Raw genomic sequence first — 12,448 nt, 5'->3', positions numbered from 1 at the left:
GCGCCCCCATGTGGTGGGCTGCTCACAAAATTAATGACGCAGCCAGCCCAACGAAGATGCATATTCTGCTCAAGTTTCACATTTGTGAACGTAGCATTTTAAGAGGAGATATATCCTGAAGTTCATCATAAAATCGTGTGTATAATTTCAAGTCCACAATTTTTGTCTATCTTAATAGATGTCGCTCGATACAAAATAAAATAAAATGAGGAGCAATCGTCAAGGGAAAATTTGTTCAAGCCCATTTTTCTTTGTGTATTATGAAATCTCGCATGGAGAAGATTTTAATTACCATGTCCTTGGGAGAAATCGTGAAAACATGAAATAATTTTGTTTGTGTTTTATTTATGAGATGTATTTTAAATGTAAGGTGCATCATTGAATAAAAAATGCCACATTGAGTTATTATTGAGTAAAGAATCCATAAGATGTGAGATACAAGATTCCTCATTCTGGTGAGCAATTACAAAAAATAAAAAATAAAATACAGGGAGTAATTAGGATTTTTAAGGACCACTGAGAACAGCATTTGTGCATCCCTCGCGCCTGACGGCACATAGCTGGTGGGTCATGGGATTGTTGGTGCCGCCCACCATGGGCTTCAAATCCAGCTCATCCTCGGAAATTCCGGGAGGAGGAGTGAAGTGGAAGTGTTGCATGAGAGACGTGAAGAAGAGGAAGAGCTCCATGCGGGCCAGACCCTCACCAAGACAAACCCTGCGACCTGAAACATCGCATCGCAAATTTATTATTTATTTTTTTAATTCTTTTTTTTTTTTTCTGTCGGCTTACAGTATATGTTGATGCATGTACAATATGTACAGTATTGGATGTACCTGCCGAGAAGGGCAAAAAGGCATCCCTCATGACAAAGTTACCCTCCTTATCCAGGAAGTGGGAAGGGTTGAAGGTGTTTGGCGTCTCCCATTCACTCTTGTCGTAGAGGACAGAAGTGAGCAGAGGAACCACAGCGGTGCCCTGTTTGTGAGAGGAAAGACCGAAGGAGTTCAGTGTGCATACGGGCCACATCATGTTATTTTTTTAGACGAAAGAATATCAATGGCTGAAAGACAAAACCTATCTGCAGGATTTTCTGAACGACTGATTTCACCTTGACAAATCGTATTCTTAAAATGGAAAAAAAAAGTACAGGGTACTCCCTGCATGTGTTGCGACAGTTTATTTTTGGGTTTATAATTACGTAATATCAATGCTAGTTAGCCTGTCTATGGCATTTCTTATCATGTGTATGCATTAACCTCATAGATTTTCTGAAGGCAAATTTGAGTTAAATATTCCAGCGCGACTGATCTTTTTTTTCAGCTAATACTGATATTTGGCAGAATAAAATTTTGACAAGTGAAATCTGCAAAAAAGGATTGATTTTTGAGGATTTGAAAAGAACAACCATTGTTCTCCGGAGGACAACCATCACTCCCATGTGGCCCACCATGAAAACAAGTTTGACACTCCACACAACAGGAAGTGACCTTTTTGATGAAGTAGCCCTGGAAGGTGATGTCCTGCGTGGTTTGGTGCAAAATGGCCATGGGGGCGATGTTGCTGAATCTCTGAACCTCGTGGACGACGGCATTGGTGTACGAAAGGTTCTTGCGGTCATCGACGTCAATCGGCCTGTTTCCGATCACCTTGTTCAGCTCCTCGTGCACGCGCTCTGGAAAAAAAATTAAATAAGGCCACAAGCATTTAACATTTGCTTCATTCGTCGTTTTTTTTTCGTCAAAAATTGGTTAGTAAAATGTATTTATCTTTTTATATTCAATTATTTATTGTCAAGGTTAGAACAAAAAAAAACAGAAGTTAAAATAAGCAATATTTACTCATTTAAAATTGGTCATTAATTTGATTAAAGAATTGGGGAAAATTGAATGAAAATAAAAATACAGTATGAATTAATAATAGTAATAAGCTATATTATTATTTTAATGTAAGAAAAATATCCATAAATTTTGACCACCTTATCTACAATCAACCTGATCCATTGTTCCATTTCCAAAAGAATTGAAAAGCCGTGCAAGTGCAAATTGGAACCCAGAGCCTATTGACTGTGGGGCAAACTACTGCGCAGTGCTGCCCACGTGCCTACCTTGTATTTCTGGATATTTGGCCATGAGCAGCAAGCCCCACTGGAGTGTGGTGGAGGTGGTGTCGGTGCCCGCAGCAAACAGATTGCCCACGACGAAATTCATGTTTTCTTCCGTGAAGTGGCTTGACTCAACACCCCCTTCCTAATGGAAGTGGAAAAACATGTTTCATGCATAGACCAATCAACGTTCAGGGAGAGGGGGGGTCCTCGCTTTGAAGGAGGCTACAAACGCCGTGCAATGAATTACATTGCTGGGCATGTTCACTTATCGCTGTACTCCATTATTCTCATTGGTCTTGGAAGTGTGTTTCAAAACAACTATTACCAAAGGTTTGTGACAGAGTGTTGTGCAAAGGAACGGGACTCAGTCATAAAGCGAGGACCCCCACAACCAAGACAGAGGTGAAACCTAACCTCTTCTTTTTGCTTGCGGACAAAAAAGCAGTCGACAAGCCCCGTGCACATTTCAGGGTTGAGCTTCTCCTTCCGTTGGCGGAGAAGCTCTCGCACCTCCTTCATGTTCTTGTCGCGGTTGCTCAGAAGCAATTTCCGGGTTCTGACCCAACAGAACAACCGTGGGAACATGTTGTAGAGCTGCAACACAAACAAAATGGAAATTTGTCACAGCAATGATACCCAACAGAGATATAACGTCAGGCAGTAGATCCACTATGATCTGTACATTGCACGTGTCAATGTAGACCATTGGTCACCAACATGGTGCCCGCGGGCACCAGGTAGCCCGTGAAGACCACTTGAGTAGCCCGCCAGTGCCTGGACATTGTGATTTGCTAGTAGAAATTATGATTTAAAAATGCAAACATTGGCAGTACTGTGAGACATTTCGAAACACGCTCAAAGTCTGACAATTTAAATCATCAAGTATTAAAAATAACACATCCTCATATTATTGAAGGTATTTTGGACAAATATGTTATTTCAGACGTGTATCAATTTGGTAGCCCTTCACACAATCGGTACACATGAAGTTGCTCTCACCCTCAAAAATGTTGGTGACACCTGATGTAGACAATAGATTCATAATTTGTTAAAATTGCAATCAAGACCGTCAAAAATAATAACTAACGTGCACGTGTCAATGTACCAGGGGTGCCCATTAGGTAGATCCTGATCTACCGGTAGATCTAAGACAGGTCCCAAGTAGATCCGAGGAGTGTCGAGAAGAAAAAAAACAAAAAACATTTGAGTGTCTTTGTACATGTTAGTAATATATTTTTTGTGTTAATATACACTGCACACTAATCAGTCTCATTTTCACAAAAAAAAAAAAAAATTAAAAATAAAATAAAGCAGGTAAATTAGTGTGTGTGTGTGCGTGTGCGTGCGCGTGCCGGTAAGGGTAGATCCCGTGAGGTTAGTTGATCAAAAAGTAGATCTTCGATCCAAAAAGTTTGGGCACCCCTGAGACAATAGATTCATAATTTGTTAAAATTGCACTCATCAAGACCTTCAAAAAATAATAATTGTGAATATTTTCAGAATGTACTTGTGATTGCACCAAAAGGGGAAAACAATTTAAATAATCGTTATGTATAGATTATTAGGCCACCACCATATTGCTCCTGAACTAAATTGCGTTTGACAGCGCATCAGGGCAGGAGAAGAAAAAATAATGCAAACATGGAGCTCACCCGTATTGGTAATGAACCAAAGAAGCGAATGTTCTCATTGTTTCGTTTCACCATGGTCGTGAATTGAGGATCACTGTATTCAAATCGGTTCCCATACACGATGGAGCAGATGATGTTGGATGTCGCCCAACTCAACGGAGCAGTCGTATTGAACGGTCGCCCTGAAGGAAATGCTGGTTGACTTCCAAGTTGCTCTCATTTCAAAACCATTGACTTAGAAATATGCCTGCATGATTGTGCATGATCAAATTTAAAGATGAAAAAGTATTGGGTCTAAAATTGACCCTTGGAGCACACCGCATTCAATTTCATGTGTTCTGGAGAAACATTTATCCACACCTACAAATAAACTTGTATTTTTTTTTTAAATTCTAATCTTTAAGTTAAAATGATCAGTTGGATACAGGTTGACAATTATTTAAAATGTTGGGGTTTCAATGACTATAAGAAAATTCTCAGTTTTTTGTCTTGTGTACGGTTAAGTGAGGTGAAGTTGCCCTTATTTTGCTGACTTGTCAGTACTGGTTTGGTCTTGCATAATTGATTCCTAGCCAAAGAAGTGGAAAGTTCAACTGCATTGTATTTACTATACCCCATCAAATCGCTTTTAATCTGCTGACATGAAACATTGCCGTTAACCAGTTTATGAACAGAGATATAAAGCAATAAAACAACAAAGTAGAACAGAGGTCACCATAAAATTACCAGGCCACAATTGGACCTCTCACCTTCATGACTCTCAAAAATTGGAATGAGATGCTTGCACTCCTCTAAGACTTTGTCCTGCGTCAGTCTTTTGCCCATGCCAAAGTCTCGCAGAGTGTGGAGAGCAAAACGTCTTAGTTCTTTCCACGAATCCCCATTGGCAAAAATAATGCCTGTGAAAGACATATAATTGTTTTTTTACAGGTGAAAAAAGTGGAGAAATTGAGAAAAGTATTTTATAAATACGGTATATTTTGGAATATCAATATATAAATAAAATACGTTCAAAGGACTTGTCCTACCATGACCCAGAGTGTTATCGTAAGTTATGGGTTGGATATAGCGTTCTCCAAACTCCACTGCATGGCCGACTAGAGCCTGTTTGACCGCTTTATATCCAGCAAGCACCACCACTTTTTGGGTTCCCATGTAGATGGAGAACACTGAACCGTAACGTTTTGCAAGCTACAAAAAGAAGAGGAAAACGTTAGTTCAAAAATCTCCTAAGAGGAGACGACTGGGCAAGCAGGGACTTGCACATTTACCTCAAACAGGCTTCTGTCGAGCCTTTGGAGATTCAGTTGCAGCACATTGCCAAGCAGTGGCAAAGGCCACGGTCCTGGAGGCCCCCTTCTCGCGTCATTCGGTGATCTTAAGTGTCCGGAGGCGAAAACGAGGAATAGCAGCGCAGCGACGCAGGCCAGCACCGGTGTGGCGCTGGACGTAAGGAGGTGAGCCGAAGCCTCTTCCAAAAGCATGTCAACTGCCCTCAGGAGTGGTCTCTGATATTTGTGACGCTCTGACTGCTCCTCTCGCTATCTTTACTTGGAGCACGGCCTCTCAGAGCTAAGCCACGCCCACTTTGGCTCGGAAGGCTCGCCTTTGCACAGTTGTAAACATTTACAGATTTAAATGTATTATTCAGCACGCCCACGATGCTCGTGAGGATAAGTCCTTCAAGTAACGGCATACTTGGTCTACATTTGATTAATATTTGGGGGTACCAAGATAGCAGCCGTTCCAGACAGGTAGATGGCCTCGTGGTCTCTCTCTATCATCTCTTGGAAAACCTTGTCTTCGTATTCAAACCTCTTTCCAAACATGATCCCCGAGATGATATTGGAAGCTGCGTAGCTAATGATTTTTGAGTTGTCAAAGGCTTCGCCTAAGATGAATTGGAAAAAAACAACAACAACAATGCATTAGAAACATTCACAACGAACTGAGTTGACTTTGTTACAGGGTTCGCCTCGTGATGCATTTAAAAGGTTTTCTTTCACTTTTTACGGGTGTCTTCTGTACCTTTGTGTTGTTCAAATTCTTCGATGAGGAAGTGACACTCCTCGATGATTTTCTCCTCACTGAGCCTCTTGCCCATCCCGAAGTCTCTCAGCGTCGTCAGGGTGAAACGTCTCATTTCCTTCCATGAATCCCCGTTGGCAAATGTGAGGCCTCGAAGTAAGCGGCAATTATTTCACCGGGGCTCAAAACCGGAGGAACACCGCAGCCATTTAATTTGGGTCTTGCCGTGTATACAAGTGCGTAGAAAATTCCCGACAAGCTTGAAATGTCTTTGCCGTGACATTTTTCGTAATTATGTTACAGTCATATCTATCTGTTTAGCTCGTTTCGACGACCCTGGGAGAGAAATTTCAAATCAATGCGAATTGACTTAACAGCACCCCCATGTGGTGGGCTGCTCACAAAATTAATGACACAGCCCGCCCAACGAAGATGCATATTCTGCTCAAGTTTCACATTTGTGAACGTGGCATTTTAAGAGGAGATATATCCTGAAGTTCATCATAAAATTGTGTGTATAATTTCAATAAATTCCACAATTTTTGTCTGTTTTAACTTTTGTCTATCTTAATAGATGTCTCTCGGTACAAAATAAAATAAAATGAGGAGCAATCGTCAAGGGAAAATTTGTTCAAGCCCATTTTTCTTTGTGTATTATGAAATCTCGCATGGAGAAGATTTTAATTACCATGTCCTTGGGAGAAATCGTGGAATATCGGAGTGATGTATCTCTCCCCGAACTCCTCGGCATGGTTGATGAGAGCCTGTTTGATGGCCTTGGTCCCGGCCAAGACCACCACCTTCTTGGGTCCAAAATTGACGGTGAAAACCGGTCCATAGGTTTTGGACAGCTGCCAAAAAATGTTTTGTTCACTTCAAATGTCATCCCGCTCTTCATTTCTTCAAACCAAAATCCTGTCATTCACTTGCTACATTTGAGCGCAGTGGGTTATTTTCCCAAAGGCCAAGTTGAAACTTGAGCCTCTGCTCTCTGGTCATATGCGTTCTACTGTATGTAATGGAACTCTAAATCTCTGCTTTTTTGTGTTCATGTCTTATATATATTTAGAGAGAGAAAGAGACACTCAAGTGGCTCCAGTTAGTTTTTAACATACTTCGGTTAAGATTCCGATTCTCAAGATGTCCTTGACAATGAGAAGATTAAAAAAAAGCATTCTATTCTACAGTGTTTTATAAAAACATTTTTAGCTGCACATTCCCGCACCCTGCATAGAACTGAAATTCAAAATGATACAATCAGACAAAACGTTTCATTAGATTTCTAGGACTCAACAGTACTTGCTTGCAAGACAGAAAAAAAAGAATCCCTCACACTGAGAAGAGACTCATCCAGTCTTTTGAGATCCACCTGGAGCAGGTTACCGAGCAGGGGGAGCCGTCTGGGCCGTCTGGGCCGTCTGGGCCCCGGAGGAACCAACTTAGGTTGGCTTCGGAAGCTCAAGAGAAGACGGATGGCCAGCAAAGTGGCGAAGGTCCCCGACAAAGAGAACAAAACAGGAGCCTGCAGGATGTCTTCAAACATATTTTCACAAGCCACTAAGGAAGAACTGGCAGATAAAATGTAACAATCCAACCTGCTTGGAGTTGGGCAAGAAGGGTACAAAGGTCATACATACATACCTACAAAAAAAAAAGAGAAAAAAAAGCAGACACAGGGTCATGTTAACCACTGTGTTGCATCACCTTCTTTTAACAACATTCACTAAACGTTTGATAAGTGAGGACACAAACTCTTGACACTTTGTACGTGGAATTCTTTCCCATTTCTTTCTTCATGTCCATGAAAAAGCTTTCAGCTTTAATGGTCCTTAAAACTGCTGTGACTATTTTCTCGCAACAGTTGATCACAAAGAGGCGGACCTTGCCCCATTTTTGCTTTTGAATGACACTCAGCTGATCCCAGTCACCCTGTTCACTTATGGAATGCTCCAAACGGGTGTTTGATGAGCATTCCACCTCCTTTTTGCCAACTGTCTCAGCTTTTTTTTTAAAGAATGTGTTGGAGCCGTAAAATTATTTCGTGATTATTTCCGAAAAACAATCAAGGTGATCAGTTTGAACATGAAATATCTTGTCTTTGTCATGTATTCGATTCAACCATGGTTGAACTTGATGACACAACGTCCCAACTTCATTGGAATCGCAGGAGAATAAAAACATGTAATAATTTGTTTGTGTTTTATTTATGAGATGTATTTTAAATGTAAGGTGTATCATTGAATAAAAAAATGCCTCATTGAGTTACTATTACTATTGAGTAAAGAATCCATAAGATGGGAGATACAAGATTCCTCATTCTGGTGAGCAATTACAAAAAATAAAAAATAAAATACAGGGAGTAATTAGGATTTTTAAGGACCACTGAGAACAGCATTTGTGCATCACTCGCGCCTGACGGCACATAACCGGTGAGTCGTGGGATTGTTGGTGAAGCCCACCATGGGCTTCAAATCCAGCTCATCCTCGGAAATTCCGGGAGGAGGAGTGAAGTGGAAGTGTTGCATGAGAGATGTGAAGAAGAGGAAGAGCTCCATGCGGGCCAGACCTTCACCAAGACAAACCCTGCGACCTGAAACATCGCATCGCAAATTTATTATTTTAATTCATTATTTATTTTTTTGTCGGCTTACAGCATATGTTGATGCATGTACAATATTTACAGTATTGGATGTACCTGCCGAGAAGGGCAAAAAGGCATCCCTCATGACAAAGTTACCCTCCTTATCCAGGAAGTGGGAAGGGTTGAAGGTGTTTGGCGTCTCCCATTCACTCTTGTCGTAGAGGACAGAAGTGAGCAGAGGAACCACAGCGGTGCCCTGTTTGTGAGAGGAAAGACCGAAGGAGTTCAGTGTGCATACGGGCCACATCATGTTATTTTTTTTAGACGAAAGAATATCAATGGCTGAAAGACAAAACCTATCTGCAGGATTTTCTGATTGACAGATTTCACCTTGACAAATCGTATTCTTAAAAAGGAAAAAAGAATGTGCCTGCATGTGTTGCGACAGTTTATTTTGGGGTTTATAATTACGTAATATCAATGCTAGTTAGCCTGCCTATGGCATTTCTTATCATGCGTAAGCATTAACCTCATAGATTTTCTGAAGACAAATTTGAGTTAAATATTCCAGCGCGACTGACCTTTTTTTTCCCGGCTAATACTGATATTTGGCAGAATAAAATTTTGACAAGTGAAATCTGCAAAAATGGATTGATTTGAAAAGAACAAATATTGTTCCCCGGAGGGCAGCCATCACTCCCATGTGGCCCACCATGAAAACAAGTTTGACACTCCACACAACAGGAAGTGACCTTTTTGATGAAGTAGCCCTGGAAGGTGATGTCCTGCGTGGTTTGGTGCAAAATGGCCATGGGGACGATGTTGCTGAATCTCTGAACCTCGTGGACGACGGCATTGGTGTACGGAAGGTTCTTGCGGTCATCGACGTCAATCGGCCTGTTTCCGATCACCTTGTTCAGCTCCTCGTGCACGCGCTCTGGAAAAAAATAAATAAATAAGGCCACAAGCATTTACATTTGCTTCATTCATCGTTTTTTTTTGTCAAAAATTGGTTAGTAAAATGTATTTATCTTTTTATATTCAATTATTTATTGTCAAGGTTAGAACAAAAAAAAACAGAAGTTAAAATAAGCAATATTTACTCATTTAAAATTGGTCATTAATTTGGTTAAAGAATTGGGGAAAATTGAATGAAAATAAAAATACAGTATAAATAATAGTAATAAGCTATATTATTATTTTAATATAAGAAAAATATCCATAAATTTTGACCACCTTATCTACAATGAACCTGATCCATTGTTCCATTTCCAAAAGAATTGAAAAGCCGTGCAAGTGCAAATTGGAACCCAGAGCCTATTGACTGTGAGGCAAACTACTGCGCAGTGCTGCCCACGTGCCTACCTTGTATTTCTGGATATTTGGCCATGAGCAGCAAGCCCCACTGGAGTGTGGTGGAGGTGGTGTCGGTGCCCGCAGCAAACAGATTGCCCACGACGAAATTCATGTTTTCCTCCGTGAAGTGGCTTGACTCAACACCCCCTTCCTAATGGAAGTGGAAAAACATGTTTCATGCGTAGACCAATCAACGTTCAGGGAGAGGGGGGGTCCTCGCTTTGAAAGAGGCTACAAACGCCGTGCAATGAATTACATTGCTGGGCATGTTCACTTATCGCTGTACTCCATTATTCTCATTGGTCTTGGAAGTGTGTTTCAAAACAACTATGACCAAAGGTTTGTGACAGAGTGCTGTGCAAAGGAACTCAGTCATAAAGCGAGGACCCCTCTCCCCCAAGACAGAGGTGAAACCTAACCTCTTCTTTTTGCTTGCGGACAAAAAAGCAGTCGACAAGCCCCGTGCACATTTCAGGGTTGAGCTTCTCCTTCCGTTGGCGGAGAAGCTCTCGCACGTTCTTCATGTTCTTGTCGCGGTTGCTCAGAAACAATTTCCGGGTTCTGACCCAACAGAACAACCGTGGGAACATGTTGTAGAGCTGCAACACAAACAAAATGGAAAATTGTCACAGCAACGATACTCAACAGGGATATAACATCAGGATGTAGATCCACTATGATCTGTACATTGCACGTGTCAATGTAGACAATAGATTCATAATTTGTTAAAATTGCACTCATCAAGACCTTCAAAAAATAATAATTGTGAATATTTTCAGAATGTACTTGTGATTGCACCAAAATGGGAAAACAATTTAAATAATCGTTATGTATAGATTATTAGGCCACCACCATATTGCTCCTGAACTAAATTGCGTTTGACAGCGCATCAGGGCAGGAGAAGAAAAAATAATGCAAACATGGAGCTCACCCGTATCGGTAATGAACCAAAGATGCGAATGTTCTCATTGTTTCGTTTCACCATGGTCGTGAATTGAGGATCACTGTATTCAAATCGGTTCCCATACACGATGGAGCAGATGATGTTGGATGTCGCCCAACTCAACGGAGCAGTCGTATTGAACGGTTGCCCTGAAGGAAATGCTGGTTGACTTCCAAGTTGCTCTCATTTCAAAACCATTGACTTAGAAATATGCCTGCATGATTGTGCATGATCAAATTTAAAGATGAAAAAGTATTGGGTCTAAAATTGACCCTTGGAGCACACCGCATTCAATTTCATGTGTTCTGGAGAAACATTTATCCACACCTACAAATAAACGTCGTATTTTTTTCTAAATTCTCATCTTTTCGTTAAAATGATCAGTTGGATACAGGTTGACAATTATTTAAAATGTTGGGGTTTAAATGACTATAAGAAAATTCTCAGTTTTTTGTCTTGTGTACGGTTAAGTGAGGTGAAGTTGCCCTTACTTTGCTGACTTGTCAGTACTGGTTTGGTCTTGCATAATTGATCCAAAGAAGTGGAAAGTTCAACTGCATTGTATTTACTATACCCCAACAAATCGCTTTTAATCTGCTGACATGAAACATTGCCGTTAACTAATTTATGAACAGAGATATAAAGCAATAAACAACAAAAGTACAAAGAGGTCACCATAGAACACAGGTCACCATAAAATTACCAGGCCACAATTGGACCTCTCACCTTCATGACTCTCAAAAATTGGAATGAGATGCTTGCACTCCTCTAAGACTTTGTCCTGCGTCAGTCTTTTGCCCATGCCAAAGTCTCGCAGAGTGTGGAGAGCAAAACGTCTTAGTTCTTTCCACGAATCCCCATTGGCAAAAATAATGCCTGTGAAAGACATATAATTGTTTTTTTAACAGGTGAAAAAAGTGGAGCAATTGAGAAAAGTATTGTATAAATACGGTATATTTTGGAATATCAATATATAAATAAAATGCGTTCAAAGGACTTGTCCTACCATGACCCCGAGTGTTATCGTAAGCTATGGGTTGGATATGGCGTTCTCCAAACTCCACTGCATGGCCGACTAGAGCCTCTTTGACCGCCTTATATCCAGCCAGCACCACCACTTTTTGGGTTCCCATGTAGATGGAGAACACTGAACCGTAACGTTTTGCAAGCTACAAAAAGAAGAGGAAAATGTTAGTTCAAAAATCTCCTAAGAGGAGACGACTGGGCAAGCAGGGACTTGCACATTTACCTCAAACAGGCTTCTGTCGAGCCACTGGAGATCCAGTTGCAGCACATTGCCAAGCAGTGGCAAAGGCCACGGTCCTGGAGGCCCCCTTCTAGCGTCATTCGGTGATCTTAAGTGTCCGGAGGCGAAAACGAGGAATAGCAGCGCAGCGACGCAGGCCAGCACCGGTGTGGCGCTGGACGTAAGGACGTGAGCCGAAGCCTCTTCCAAAATTGACATGCTGCCCTCAGGAGTGGTCTCTGATGTTTGTGACGCTCTGACTGCTCCTCTCGCTATCTTTACTTGGAGCACGGCCTCTCAGAGCTATGCCACTCCCACTTTGGCTCGGAAGGCTAGCCTTTGCACAGTTGTAAACATTTACAGATGGAGAACGGACTTGGCAAGGTACAAAGACACTAACCATTTGGATTGAGTGGAATGAAAACATCAGAGGAATTGATAATAAAACTATATATTAATTATAGCGACACCATTGACACCAACAACAACAAGAATAACAATAAATACGTCCCTAGCTAGATCCTAAATTGCAGTCATTGTTCAGTCAAGTTAGCAG

At 41.1% G+C, this 12,448-nt stretch overlaps 2 protein-coding genes across 2 annotated transcripts; both read right to left on the bottom strand.

Moving 5' to 3' along the window:
- Positions 1 to 329: 329 nt before the first annotated feature.
- Positions 330 to 7,411, bottom strand: LOC127589708 (cytochrome P450 2K1-like). Its single transcript, XM_052048978.1, has 9 exons — positions 7,100 to 7,411; positions 6,455 to 6,617; positions 5,767 to 5,916; positions 5,469 to 5,629; positions 2,522 to 2,701; positions 2,108 to 2,249; positions 1,491 to 1,675; positions 837 to 978; positions 330 to 724 (listed from the first exon to the last, which is right to left on the bottom strand). Exons 1-9 carry the CDS (start codon positions 7,307 to 7,309, stop codon positions 507 to 509), a joined length of 1,551 nt encoding a protein of 516 aa, XP_051904938.1. The 5' UTR covers positions 7,310 to 7,411; the 3' UTR covers positions 330 to 506.
- Positions 7,412 to 7,951: 540 nt separating this feature from the next.
- LOC127589681 (cytochrome P450 2K1-like) lies at positions 7,952 to 12,160 on the bottom strand. The gene is made up of 9 exons (XM_052048938.1): positions 11,896 to 12,160; positions 11,653 to 11,815; positions 11,373 to 11,522; positions 10,635 to 10,795; positions 10,123 to 10,302; positions 9,713 to 9,854; positions 9,100 to 9,284; positions 8,462 to 8,603; positions 7,952 to 8,356 (listed from the first exon to the last, which is right to left on the bottom strand). The coding sequence occupies exons 1-9, from the start codon at positions 12,109 to 12,111 to the stop codon at positions 8,169 to 8,171; spliced, it is 1,527 nt and encodes a 508-aa protein (XP_051904898.1). The 5' UTR covers positions 12,112 to 12,160; the 3' UTR covers positions 7,952 to 8,168.
- Positions 12,161 to 12,448: the final 288 nt, after the last annotated feature.

This window comes from Hippocampus zosterae, chromosome 17 (genome assembly GCF_025434085.1).
Source record: "Hippocampus zosterae strain Florida chromosome 17, ASM2543408v3, whole genome shotgun sequence".
Classification (NCBI taxonomy): domain Eukaryota; kingdom Metazoa; phylum Chordata; class Actinopteri; order Syngnathiformes; family Syngnathidae; genus Hippocampus; species Hippocampus zosterae.
The sequence above is the reverse complement of the archived record's forward strand: the minus strand, read 5'-3'. Positions and strand labels throughout refer to the sequence as shown.

Excerpts from the sequence above, each read along its gene's own strand:
- LOC127589681 (XM_052048938.1), bottom strand. The coding sequence starts at position 12,111 with ATGTCAATTTTGGAAGAGGCTTCGGCTCACGTCCTTACGTCCAGCGCC. Across the intron at positions 9,855-10,122 it reads TCCGCAAGCAAAAAGAAGAG|GAAGGGGGTGTTGAGTCAAG; the intron begins GTTAGGTTTCAC and ends CACTTCCATTAG. Across the intron at positions 8,357-8,461 it reads CTTTTTGCCCTTCTCGGCAG|GTCGCAGGGTTTGTCTTGGT; the intron begins GTACATCCAATA and ends GCGATGTTTCAG.
- LOC127589708 (XM_052048978.1), bottom strand. The coding sequence starts at position 7,309 with ATGTTTGAAGACATCCTGCAGGCTCCTGTTTTGTTCTCTTTGTCGGGG. Across the intron at positions 5,630-5,766 it reads AGAATTTGAACAACACAAAG|GCGAAGCCTTTGACAACTCA; the intron begins GTACAGAAGACA and ends AATTCATCTTAG. Across the intron at positions 2,250-2,521 it reads TCCGCAAGCAAAAAGAAGAG|GAAGGGGGTGTTGAGTCAAG; the intron begins GTTAGGTTTCAC and ends CACTTCCATTAG.